The sequence below is a fragment of the Trichomycterus rosablanca genome, chromosome 5 (assembly GCF_030014385.1).
Source record: "Trichomycterus rosablanca isolate fTriRos1 chromosome 5, fTriRos1.hap1, whole genome shotgun sequence".
Lineage (NCBI taxonomy): Eukaryota > Metazoa > Chordata > Actinopteri > Siluriformes > Trichomycteridae > Trichomycterus > Trichomycterus rosablanca.
In genome coordinates this window covers 16,484,427-16,497,204 of record NC_085992.1, presented here as the reverse complement: position 1 = coordinate 16,497,204, position 12,778 = coordinate 16,484,427, and the positions used below count along the sequence as shown (strand labels likewise).

Sequence of the window (12,778 nt, the reverse complement as noted above, 5' to 3'; positions counted from 1 at the left end):
TCTGGGCTTGTTCTGTCGTTACTGTATGTTGGACTTCATGAGATGTGCCTCCACCTAACTATATGAAACACATGTTTTACTTTGTTTCATATGGAGCACTTGAGAATTTGATAATATAGACATAAACCCTGTGTACATTTAGTTTTGTGCCATATTATTATGCCATACAGTTTGTTGTTCAAATAAAAGAAGCTTAAATGAGATTCTGAATAAAAATGTTTGTGTTCATACAACCTTCAGATTTGATCATTATTCATAGTACTTCATTTTAATAAGGGTTGCTGTGGGTCCGATGCCACCCAAAGACTGTGTGTGTTAGGCTGGTATTGATTATGGATGGTGTGCCAATCCAAAGCAGAGCAAACATAAGGTGGGGATTTTACCCAGGATTCCAAGCACCATGGTGCTTTATCGGCTTCTTTCAGAAATGTTTATATATGTTTGAGGTTTCTCCGAGAGGAAAAAGTATGTGAACCCTTGTATTTAATAAGTAGTAGAACCTTCTTGAGCAGCAGACCCATTTCTAACATCTGCACTATAGAACTTGAACAGTGGTGAAGAGTGTTACAGGGTGAGTGTACATTTCCCACATCCCACTGCACTCATCAACGAATATTCACAACACCTGGGTCTAGCACTATATTAATGCCACTTTGTTATTCAATGACTGAGCTGGTATGCTATCGGGTTTTCTCCGAGATGTATATATACACATTTATTTCTTTAGATTATTATAAGAAAAGAGATAGAAAAAGCCAAGTGTTTTCAGAAAGAGAGAGAGAGAAAGAAAGAAAGGAAAAGAAAAGAATGAACTTAAAAATTATTTGTATTGTGTGCAGCATGTGGTTTTGCATTGTCTTGTTGAAAAATGCATGGACGTCCCTGGAAAAGATGCAACTTGAAGGCAGCACATGTTGCTCTAGGATCTCAATGTACTTTTCTGCATTAATGCTGCCATCAGAAGTGAAAATTACCTTTGCCAAGGGCACTGACACAGCCCCATACCATGACACCTTGACTTTTGGACTTTTGGATGGTCTGAATGACTTTAAACTGTTGAGTTACGAGGCAACAAAGCAGCCCAAGTCATGATGCATCCTCCACCATGCTTCACAGTTGGAATGAGGGATAATAACAGAAATAACTACATTTTTAAAGACTATAATATATAAATTATATAATATAAAACCAAAGGTATACAGACACCTGACCATAAGCTTGTTCATCATCTTATTCCAAAATCATGAGCATTAATATGAAAGAATCTGGTACCCATTCAGTCAGGTCAGACACTGATGATTGACCAGAAGGCCCAGCTCATAATCAATGTTCCAATTTATCCTAAAGATATTTGGTGGAATTGAGGTCAGGGCTCTGAAATTATGTCTTTTTATAGACCTCACTTTGTGTACAAAGACTTTGTGTACAAATGCTTGAACAGAGTGGAGCCTTAACTAATATTTGCGACAAGTTGAAAGCATATAGTGTATTTTATAATATTCATTTTGAACACTTGTTAGCAATGTGTGTTGTTAATGTATAAACTCAGTTTTTGGTATATAGTGTAGTTTTAAACCATTGTATATTTCATGAAGAGTAAATGATATTTTTTTGTATAATAGTGAAATAGGAAACATGCCATTTCTTTCTCTGATAACGATTTTACTAAGAAACAAACTGATGCAGTTAGTGAAGCAACTACATGATGCTGTTCTACATCAAACCTTCAGCATTTCCTCTAAATGGAAGCAAAAACAAAACAAAGCACTGAGACATGAAGCAAAATCAGCTCTTTCTCACATAATTAAGTGCAGCACATTCATTCCTCAGACTCTCTAGCTGCACTTATTTGCACTAACACTCTGGCTCAGCGGTGCTGCCAGCGCCGTGTGCTTCAGGTGGCATGTGTAGGTTCGTCCGGAGCTCCAGCGCTCTGGGCTGAGGTTCAGCATGCTGCTCTGAGAGAACTTATAATCAGACTGGCGCTCAGACTCTCCCGTCTGCACCTCAGCACCTGATATGGTGCTTCCATCCTCAGACCAGGACAGAGTGGCGCTGTCAGGACGGAAACCCTGTGCCACACACACCACCCTGGCATTTTCACCTGAGGGAGGAGACTGAGAGGGAGCCAGCAGAACCATGGATGGAGGAGATGTAGAAGCTGAAGGATGATAAAAAACAGAAGAATTAAAAATAAATCAGGTTTTTAAAAAATCATAGCAATTCCTTTGTGTCAAAATATAAATTTTAATCATATTAATTATATTTATTAATTACTGGAGGTCATAAAAATATGTGGTTTGGTGTCATTATAGGTTCCAAGTTTGTTTTTATGCATACATACATTTGTCTTTTATATACACAGTAAACTATTTATAGTGCCTGATTTTTGAGTCCCTCTATTTGCAAAGCTTCATAAAATGCATTCATTAATTAACTCTTATTAATTCATTAAGAGTTATTAACTCTAATTAAATTGTCTGCTTTATTACACTTTATCCTGGTCAGTGTTGCGTAATATTACTTCACAAAATTAAATATGCATATATAATATTTTAAATAAATGAATGAAAGTGCATTATGTTAATAGTAATGAACACAATTATGCAATTAAAGTGGTAATACTAAGAAAAAGTGAATATTATGTTTGAACTGAAGTTAAACCAGATTTGGTATTCTTCTGATCCCATTTTATATTTACTTTTTTATTTTTCCTGGGTATTTTATATGCAGTTTTCTATAATCTTTTGACTACCAAGATCATATGCTCTTCAGACCAAGATAAAAAAAAAAAAAACACGTTTAATTCAGGTTACAGACAAATGTACAAATCATTAGTTTCTGTTTTTATTAACATTCATCATTCTGTTCTAACTTCTTTGAAAATAATGTTTGTACATGCAGAAGCTAAAGGCAAAGTTTTACCAGCGGTGCACAATTAAGTCCTCATCTCATCAAATGACCCGGAACATGTAGAAACAATTAAATCTTGTAAGAATTTTCTTTTTTGCTGGACAAACAACTTTATCTGAATTCTGTCCACTATTGTAGATTGTAGATCAAAGATCCAATCTGAGCCGCGCTAGGTCGCTGATGTATTGAAGCAGCTGACTGATTGATTAAAAAAGACTTGTATAGTTAAATAAATATAGAAAATATAATAAATATAGTTACACAGTTATATAATACAGTTGTATAATCCAGCATATTTTGCCACAGTAAATTTTTATAATATTTTGAGAAAACCCAGAATAAACCATTTTTGACAAAAAAACACATGTCCTTATTATTTAGTGACAAAAAAGTAGGTATAGTGTTTATTATTATTATGATAAAATAAATATCTGTTGTAAAACTGTACTGAATTATTATTCATAAACTGTAATTCTTTACAAATTATTTGTATTACTTAAAGGTTTATAATTTAAAGTGAGGTTTTACATTATTAGTTTTATAATGTAATTATTGTTAAAATAAGGAATAAGGTGTTTAATAAACTTTGTGTAATTGTAGCTATAATAACATAAAATATAAGAATGTTTAACTATAACATGTATTAGAAATGATGTATATTACTTTTGTAATATTGTGTTTAATTTTATCAAAAAATAAGATTTTACTTACCAAAAGTTACTTCAGTGCCTCCTCCAAAAGTTACTTCATAGCCTCACAGTGTTTGAGCTCAATACAAAAACCTCAGGACTGTAGTGCATTGCTTCTGTTCACACTCAACACTCCACTGATCACCACTGTCCTCTTAAAACATGGAAAAACAGCACAAAATCACCAGAAACAGAGCAGAACTCTTAACCCAACTCATACTGAACACCAGTGAGTGTTTCTGCTAGAACTGTGACTGGTTCAGATCCAGATTAGATCTTGTAGGGGTTTTTGTACGAGAGGCTGATTGATCTGCAGCACTGTGCCACTTCCAACACAATTATGACAAGCGCAATAATAAACAGCTTCATCTTCAGCTTGAACACCATTAATATGCAGATATTCCTGAGATCCAGATCCACTGTAAGTAAAGCGACCCGGGAGTCCATCTGCTCTGGTGGTGTCATGAAGCAGAAATTTTGGTGCGTTTCCAGGTTTTTGTTGGTACCATGTTAATGCCCAGCTACCACTGCTGGGTGAACACAGTATCTTCACATTCTGACCAGCTTTAACAGATATCGACTTCTCCTGATTCATCACAAGAGCTTCCAAACCTGTCAAAATAAACAGAAAAAAATTCAATCTCAATATTGTTCTAATGCAACACTGTTAAAGACTACAATAAAGACGAGAGCTTTAGAGAAAGCTGAGTTACAGTTCTTGATTAAAGAATCAGATTAGATGTTGAGTGAAGTTACCAGAGAGAGTGAGCAGCAGGACTGTAATGGAGGCAGCGTTAAAGATCATCATGATCAGATCTGGGGACAAAATCAGACAGACGAGTCTCCTTGCACAGCAGAATCCTAGCAGCTTGTACTGATGCGCTGCTGCTTTTAAACAGAGCTACTCATGCAGAGAAATACACATACACACACATACTTCCTGGCCAAAATATGCAGACACCCCTCCTAATTATTTATTTAAGAGTTTTCAGTCACATTCATTGCTAACAGGTGTATAAAATTAATACTAAAACTAAATTATATGCTTTTAACTGGCGACAGTTTGATGCTGCCTCTTTAATGTTCCAGCATGACTCCATTATGGAATGTCTGAAGAAGTTTGTGTCCATTTGGTCAAAAACATATTTGTAAAGTCAGACACTGACTCATTATCAACATTCCAATTCATCCCAAAGATGCTCAGTCAGATTGGCTTTATGCAGGCTCTCTAGAACCCAATCGAGATCCTTTACACCAACTGGGGAGATCATAGATAAAGACTTGTGGTTAAATGGTTTAACCAGCTTGGTGTAGAGGAACATCAATGACCTGCACAGATCCCACGTTGTTGCCTGACCTTTTAAAAGCTTTTATTTCTTTTTTTATTCTTTTTTTTTTTCTTGTGGAAAGCTTTGCAAACAGATTGGAGCTCAAAACAGGCAGAAGGGGATTTGGAATGAGATGTTAAATAAACTGTTCAGGTGTCTACAAACTTTTTGCCATATAGTGTATCTGTGAGTTTGTTTCCCAATACTTGTATCAGACTGTACAAACGATCTATCATGCACCATAGAGTATTAAATGTGATGTAGTGCACAATTAAACGAAAGTGGAAACATCAGACATAGCAGTGCTTGAAATCTATTTACAATGTCAAAGGCCAAAAGTACGTGGACAGGTACTTGACCATGAGCTTGTTGGTTATCCCATTACAAAACCATGAGCATTAATATGTAGTGTCTAGGAAAGTGTCTACTTGCTCACTGAAAAAGCAAGTAAGTACAGGTAATACAGGTAATAATGTAATAATGTAATAATAATAAGCCCCCTCACACAACTGATGTTTTAGTTCATCCCAGTAGTTTTTAATAGGATTGAGGTCAGGACTGTGCATTGGCCACTGGAGTTCCTTCATACAAAAGTGCTCAAACCATACCTTTAAAGATCTTGCTTGTACACAGGGGTACAGGTATGTTACGACCGGAAATGACCTTCCTCAAACTGCTTTTGAAATTGCATTTATTTGCAAATCTATTTAAAATTATTTAATCAAAGTAGGTGGAGAATTATTGAAGCGTGGTGGTTGGGTTTAAGTTAGAGAAAGAGGAACCTGTACAGAAACTATATGCAAATCAGATCTCTCTGAGACTAAAGATGTTCTGACAGGAAATATGGAGATGCAGTACATCAGTAATTAAAAAAACAATGCAGGTCAACCAGTAATTATAATATTTTATAAGAAAAAACAGGCCACTTTATTTGGATGCTGTGGATTTCCTGTACCACATTCCAAAGGTGCTAAATTGGATTCAGAGCTGGTGACTGGGGAGGCGACTGAAAGACAGCAAAATTCACTGATATGTTCATGAAACCTTTTAAAGATTTTAACTTGTGCTTTGTGACAAGGAAGTCAGCATTATTAAAGGGTGGACTGTGTATTTAGTGGGGCAAATGGCAATGAGCAGCAAAATCAGATGTGCAGACTGAAATGTGCATTCAAACAATGGTGGATTCCAATGGTATAAGAGGGTTCGATTTGTGCCATGAATGGAATTTGTGACATTCCACACACCATTATACCCTTATTACCTGTGATGGACCGGCAACGTGTCCGGGGTCATGTTACACCATGCCATGTGCCTTCTGTATTTCTGAGCCCAGTCCAGTATTTCAACCCCTGGAACACAGGCACTGCTTTCACCAGCAGTGTGGCTTATACCACCAGTAGCAAGGGCTTCCTTCATGACAGCAGCTCGCTTGATTGTGTACAGTATCACTAATAGCCCTGCAGCTTTTGGTTCAAGTCAGAACTGATTTTTTGATGGTTCCTTTGTTCCAACTAACCACTCAGACAAATTTCCACTTAGCATTAGGTGACTGTTAGGGCTTTCTTTCTGTCTTTCGTAAGAGACAACTGTTCCATGTACGGCACATTAGTGAGTAAAAAGCTTCACGTGTGTTTACTGTAAACCTACAGTAAATGTTTTTTTTTCTTTTTTTGCTCTAGCATGTCCCCTGAGCACAAAGTCATGCCCAATTGTACCTTAATTCCTGTGGTTTTGAAACAGGATGTCCAAAAGTTGGCTGGTGTCTTTATACTGTTGGCCATATAGCCTACTAACATTTACTCTGCCTGATTCTCATTTTTATTTTCTGATTGTAACAGCTATTCTTACCAGTAACAGCTTTTTAATAAAGTACAATTTATTGTCTTTTAAAGAGATAAAATAAGTATTGAGTGAAATTAACTTCAGCCTATTGGTCCAGCCCACAACAGTCCAGTTTCTCATGAGGTTCCTTGCAAAAATTAATTACCCACCCTGATCAAGCAAGGATCTAGGTTTAGTGCTTTGTGTTCAATACTTCTTCAATGGAGTTTGACCCTCCTCTAGTGAACATTTTTTATTATAACAGCCCTTCTTTCCATCTGTACACGATTTTTAAGCTTAATAAATTGGGAAAATTTCATGATCTAATTGTGATATAAAGAAAGATGTCATGATTATCATATGTAACCTTCTTAGCTCACTAAATGTTTCATACAGTATATAACAAGAGTAATATTAGTGAGTGGTGCAGCAGTTTAATATACTAACCCACCTCTGTCAAGTCTCTAGTAACCTCCATGCTGCTGATAAAGTGACTCCTACTGTCTGGTCAAGGCATTGGCACACGCATCATTTAGTGTTTTCTTTCCAATCTAGGCTAAATAAAGCTGTTCTATCTTTTTTTTAATGGTTGCAGTCAAGCTAGACCCATGTATTTGGGCACAGAAAAGTAACCAGCAAATGTATAATCAATCATAAGATCATGTTTCTTTGAATAATTTACATCATTTACTCTGACAAATATTTACCACATTTTTTAATCAATTCAGTACAATAGATTCTGAAAATCACTAGAATATTTGGGGATGCTTTAAATAATTCAGAAGTGTTTAATAAATATCACACACAATCTCATCTCTGATAAACATTTTATTGAGGTAAAACTGATGCAGCTAGTGAAGCAACTACATGATTCTGTTCTACATCAAACCTTCAGCATTTCCTCTAAATGGAAGCAAAAACAAAACAAAGCACTGATAAATGAAGCTAAATCAGCTCTTTCCCACATAAATAAGTGCAGCACATTCATTCCTCAGACTCTCTAGCTGCACTTATTTGCACTAACACTCTGGCTCAGCGGTGCTGCCAGCGCCAGGTGCTTCAGGTGACACGTGTAGGTTCGTCCGGAGCTCCAGCGCTCTGGGCTGAGGTTCAGCACGCTGCTCTGAGAGAACTTATAATCAGACTGGCGCTCAGACTCTCCCGTCTGCACCTCAGCACCTGATATGGTGCTTCCATCCTCAGACCAGGACAGAGTGGCGCTGTCAGGACGGAAACCCTGTGCCACACACACCACCCTGGCATTTTCACCTGAGGGGAGAGACTGAGAGGGAGCCAGCAGAACCATGGATGGAGGAGATGTAGAAGCTGGAGAACGATAAAGTAGAGGAATTAAAAATAAATCATTGCAAAATTGCAAGAATAAATATCATATTAATTATATTTATTAATTATAGACACACTAAACTGGAGGTCATGTTTTTATACATACCTTTTTATACGTACATACATTTGTCTTTTATCAGTCAGCAAACAGTAAACAAAGCTTTATAAAATGTATCCATTAATTAATTGTCTGTTTCATTACACTTTATCCTGATCAATGTCATGTAATATTCAGCCACAAAAGTAAATATGCATATGCAGTATTTTAAATACATTAATTATGTGAATAGTAATAAACAGAATACCACAATTAAAGTGGTAATACTGAGACAAAGTTAATTTAAAATTTGAATTGAAATCCGACCAGATTTGGTGTCTTTCTGAACCCATTTTTAATTTTTTTGGGTGTTTTATGTGCAGTATAATATAATTTTCTGACTACCAATACAATATGCATTTCATACCAAGACGAGTCAAGATAATTTTTTTAATTTATTTTTATTATGTGGACTATTCACTCTCACATTTTTAGTAGAATTCAAGTCACTAATCACTGATTTCATTTTTTTTTTTTTTTTTTTTTTTTTTATGATTATTGTTTATTTTGTTTTTTAAGCATTTCTCCTTCTATTCCAACTTCTTTGGAATTAAGGCTTATACATGTGAAGGAAAATTTTTAACTGCAGTGCACGATTAAGTCCTCATGTCGTCAAATGTCCCAGAACATGTACAAACTGGTTTTGAAATGAAATGAAAAATCAAGTTGAACTGAATCTTGTAAGAATTTTCTCTGCTGCTGGACAAAAAAAAGTCAAGTTAGAAAACAAACAACTTAGTTTGAATTCTGTCCACTTTTGTAGATTGTAGATTGATCAAAGATCCTGTCTGAGCCACGCTAGGTCGTAGATGTATGGAAGCAGCTGACTGATTAAAAAAGACTTGTATAGTTAAATAAATATAGAAAATATAATAAATATAGTTACACAGTTATATAATACAGTTGTAAAATCCAGCATATTTTTGGCCCAGTTAATTTGTATAATATTTTTAGAAAACCCAAAACAAAGCATTTTTGACAAAAAGTACACATCCTTATTATTTAGTGACAAAAATGTAGGTATAGTGTTTTATTATTATTATGATAAAATAAATATCTGTGGTAAAATTGTACTAAATTATTATTCAGTGATTAACTGTAATTCTTTACAAATTATTTGTATTACTTAAAAGTTCATAATTTAAAGTGAGATTTTAAATGACCAGTTTTATAACATAAATGTCTTTAATATTTTTAAAATAAGGAATAAGGTGTTTAATAAACATTGTGTACTTGTAACTATAATAACATAAGATATAAGAATGTTTAACTATAAAATGTATAAGAAATTATGTATATTATTTTTGTAATCTTGTGTTTAATTTAATCAAAAATAAGATTTTACTTACCAAAAGTTACTTCAGTGCCTCCTCCAAAAAATGTCCTACTACCTCACAGTGTTTGAGCTCAATACAAAAAGCTCAGGACTGTAGTTCATTGCTTCTGTTCACACTCAACACTCCACTGATCACCACTGTCCTCTTTAAACATGGAAAAACAGCACAAAATCACCAGAAACAGAGCAGAACTCTTAACCCAACTCATACTGAACACCAGTGAGTGTTTCTGCTAGAACTGTGACTGGTTCAGATAGGTTTAGATCCAGATTAGATCTTGTAGAGGTTTTTGTACGAGAGGCTGATTGATCTGCAGCACTGTGTCACCATCACAGCCATGACAAGCGCAGTAATAAACAGCTTCATCTTCAGCCTGAACACCATTAATATGCAGATATTCCTGAGATCCAGATCCACTGTAAGTAAAGCGACCCGGTAGTCCATCTGCTCTAGTGCTGTCTACAAGCAGAAATTTTGGTGCTTTTCCAGGTTTCTGTTGGTACCATGTTAATGCCCAGTCACCAGTGCTGGGTGAACACAGTATCTTCACGTTCTGACCAGCTTTAACAGATATCGACTTCTCCTGATTCATCACAAGAGCTTCCAAACCTGTCAAAATAAACAGAAAAAAATTCAATCTCAATATTGTTCTAATGCAACACTGTTAAAGACTACAATAAAGACGAGAGCTTTAGAGAAAGCTGAGTTACAGTTCTTGATTAAAGAATCAGATTAGATGTTGAGTGAAGTTACCAGAGAGAGTGAGCAGCAGGACTGTAATGGAGGCAGCGTTAAAGATCATCATGATCAGATCTGGGGACAAAATCAGACAGACGAGTCTCCTCGCAGAACAGAATCCTAGCAGCCCGTACTGATGTGCTGCTGCTTTTAAACAGAGCTACTCATGCAAAAAAAAAAATACACATACACACACATACTTCCTGGCCAAAAATATGCGGACACCTCTCCTAATTATTTATTTGAGGGTTTTCAGTCACATTCATTGCTAACAGGTGTATAAAATCAGTACTAAAACTAAATTATATGCTTCTAACTGGCGACAGTTTGATGGTGCCTCTTTAATGTTCCAGCATGACTCCACAAGATTATAGAATGTCTGTAGAAATTTGTGTCCATTTAGTCAAAAACATTTACATTTACATTTTCAGCATTTAGCAGATGCTTTTATCCAAAGCGACTTACACAATGAGCTGAACACAATGAGCAATTGAGGGTTAAGGGCCTTGCTCAGGGACCCAACAGTGGCAACTTGGTGGTGGCGGGGCTTGAACCGGCAACCTTCTGTTTACTAGTCCAGTACCTTAACCACTGAGCTATCACTGCCCAAAAAAACATATTTGTAAAGTCAGACACTGACTCATTATCAACATTCCAATTCATCCCAAAGATGCTCAGTCGGATTTGCTCTATGCAGGCTCTCTAGAACCCAATCGAGATCCTTTACACCAACTGGGAAGGTCATAGATAAAGCTTGGTGTGGAGGAACATCAATGACCTGCACAGATCCCACGTTATTGCCTGACCTTTTAAAGCTTTTATTTCTTATTTAATTCCATATTTCTTGTGGAAAGCTTTGCAAACAGAGTGGAGCCTAAAATAGGCAGAAGGGAAAATCCCAACTCCCATATTAATGCCCATGTTTAAAATGAACTGTACAGGTGTCCACAAACTTTTTGCCATATAGTGTATCTGTGCTTTTGTTTCCCAGTTTTTGGATCAGATTGTACAAACAATCCATCATGTGCACCAAAGAGTATTGAATATGAGTGGACACAAAGTGGAAACATCAGACATAACAGTGCTTGGAATCTATATACAATGTAGGGCCAAAGGGACACAGGGGTACAGGCATGTTACAACCGGAAACGACCTTCCTCAAACTGCTTTTGAAATTGCATTTATTTGCAAATCTATTTAAAATGATTTAATCAAAGCAGGTGGAGAATTATTGAAGCGTGGTGGTTGGGTTTCAGTTAGAGAAAGAGGAACCTGTACAGAAACTATATGCAAATCAGATCTCTCTGAGACTAAGAATGTTCTGACAGGAAATATGGAGATACAGTACATCAGTAATTAAAAAAACAATGCAGGTCAACCAGTAATTATAATATTTTATAAGAAAACCAGGCCACTTAATTTTGATGCTGTGAATTTCCTGTACCATGTCCCAAAGGTGCTATATTGAATTCAGAGCTGGTGACTGGGGAGGCGACTGAAGTACAGCAAACTCACTGATATGTTCATAAAACCTCTTAAAGATGACTTGTGCTTCGAGACAAGGAAGTTACCATTGTCAAAGGGTGGACTGTGGATATAATAGGGCAAATGGCAATGAGCAGCAAAATCAGATGTGCAGACTGGTGCATTCAAGCAATGGTGGATTCCACCATTGCTAGGGGTTTGATTTGTGCCACGAAAACATTGCACACAGCATTATACCACCATGATCTGCGATGGACCGGCGACCTTTCTGAGGTGTTTCCTACATTTTGCCCAGTGAATTGTACCTACAGCAATGCTAAATAGGATGGATTAGTAGTAACGGACAATGAACGAATGAATTATACATTCATAAGTTGGGCAATAACTCAAAACCTGTACATGTCCACATAAAATGGTTCATGCACAATTGGGTCTAATCTCCTGACCTTATTGTACAACCCCAAATCAGAAAAAGTTGGGACGGCATGGAAAAAGCAAATAATAAAAAAACTCAGAGTTTCTTACATTTACTTTGACTTTTATTTGATTGCAGACAGGATGAACCTGAGATATTTCATGTTTTATCTGCTCAACTTCATTTCATTTATTAATAAACATCCATTCCTGCATTTCAGGTCTGCAACACATTCCAAAAAAGTTAAGACGGTAAAGCATTTACCACTTTGTAATGTAGCTATTTCTTTTCACCACACTTAAAAGATGTTTTGGCGCTGAGGATACCAAGCGATTTAGTGTTTCAGCTTTTATTTTGTCCCATTCTTCCTGCAAACACGTCTTAAGATGTGCAACAGTATGGTCGTTGTTGTTGCATTTTTACTTTCAAAATTCTCTATTGGGGACAGGCCAGTCCAGTACCCGTACCCTCTTCTTCCACACTCATGTCTTTGTAATGTGTGCAGCATGTGGTTTTGCATTGTCTTGTTGAAAAATGCCTGGACGTCCCTGGAAAAGATGACATCTTGAAGGCAGCATATGTTGCTCTAGGACCTCAATGTACTTTTTTTG

The 12,778-nt window shown here is 36.3% G+C and overlaps 2 protein-coding genes across 2 annotated transcripts; both read right to left on the bottom strand.

The window, feature by feature from the left end:
- Positions 1-1,732: 1,732 nt before the first annotated feature.
- On the bottom strand, positions 1,733-4,438 carry LOC134314366 (immunoglobulin lambda-1 light chain-like). Its single transcript, XM_062994949.1, has 4 exons — positions 4,359-4,438; positions 3,930-4,214; positions 3,625-3,666; positions 1,733-2,161 (listed from the first exon to the last, which is right to left on the bottom strand). The coding sequence occupies exons 1-4, from the start codon at positions 4,408-4,410 to the stop codon at positions 1,836-1,838; spliced, it is 705 nt and encodes a 234-aa protein (XP_062851019.1). The 5' UTR covers positions 4,411-4,438; the 3' UTR covers positions 1,733-1,835.
- A 3,185-nt stretch (positions 4,439-7,623) lies between these two features.
- On the bottom strand, positions 7,624-10,362 carry LOC134314365 (immunoglobulin lambda-1 light chain-like). The gene is made up of 4 exons (XM_062994948.1): positions 10,283-10,362; positions 9,857-10,138; positions 9,542-9,583; positions 7,624-8,077 (listed from the first exon to the last, which is right to left on the bottom strand). Exons 1-4 carry the CDS (start codon positions 10,332-10,334, stop codon positions 7,752-7,754), a joined length of 702 nt encoding a protein of 233 aa, XP_062851018.1. The 5' UTR covers positions 10,335-10,362; the 3' UTR covers positions 7,624-7,751.
- Positions 10,363-12,778: the final 2,416 nt, after the last annotated feature.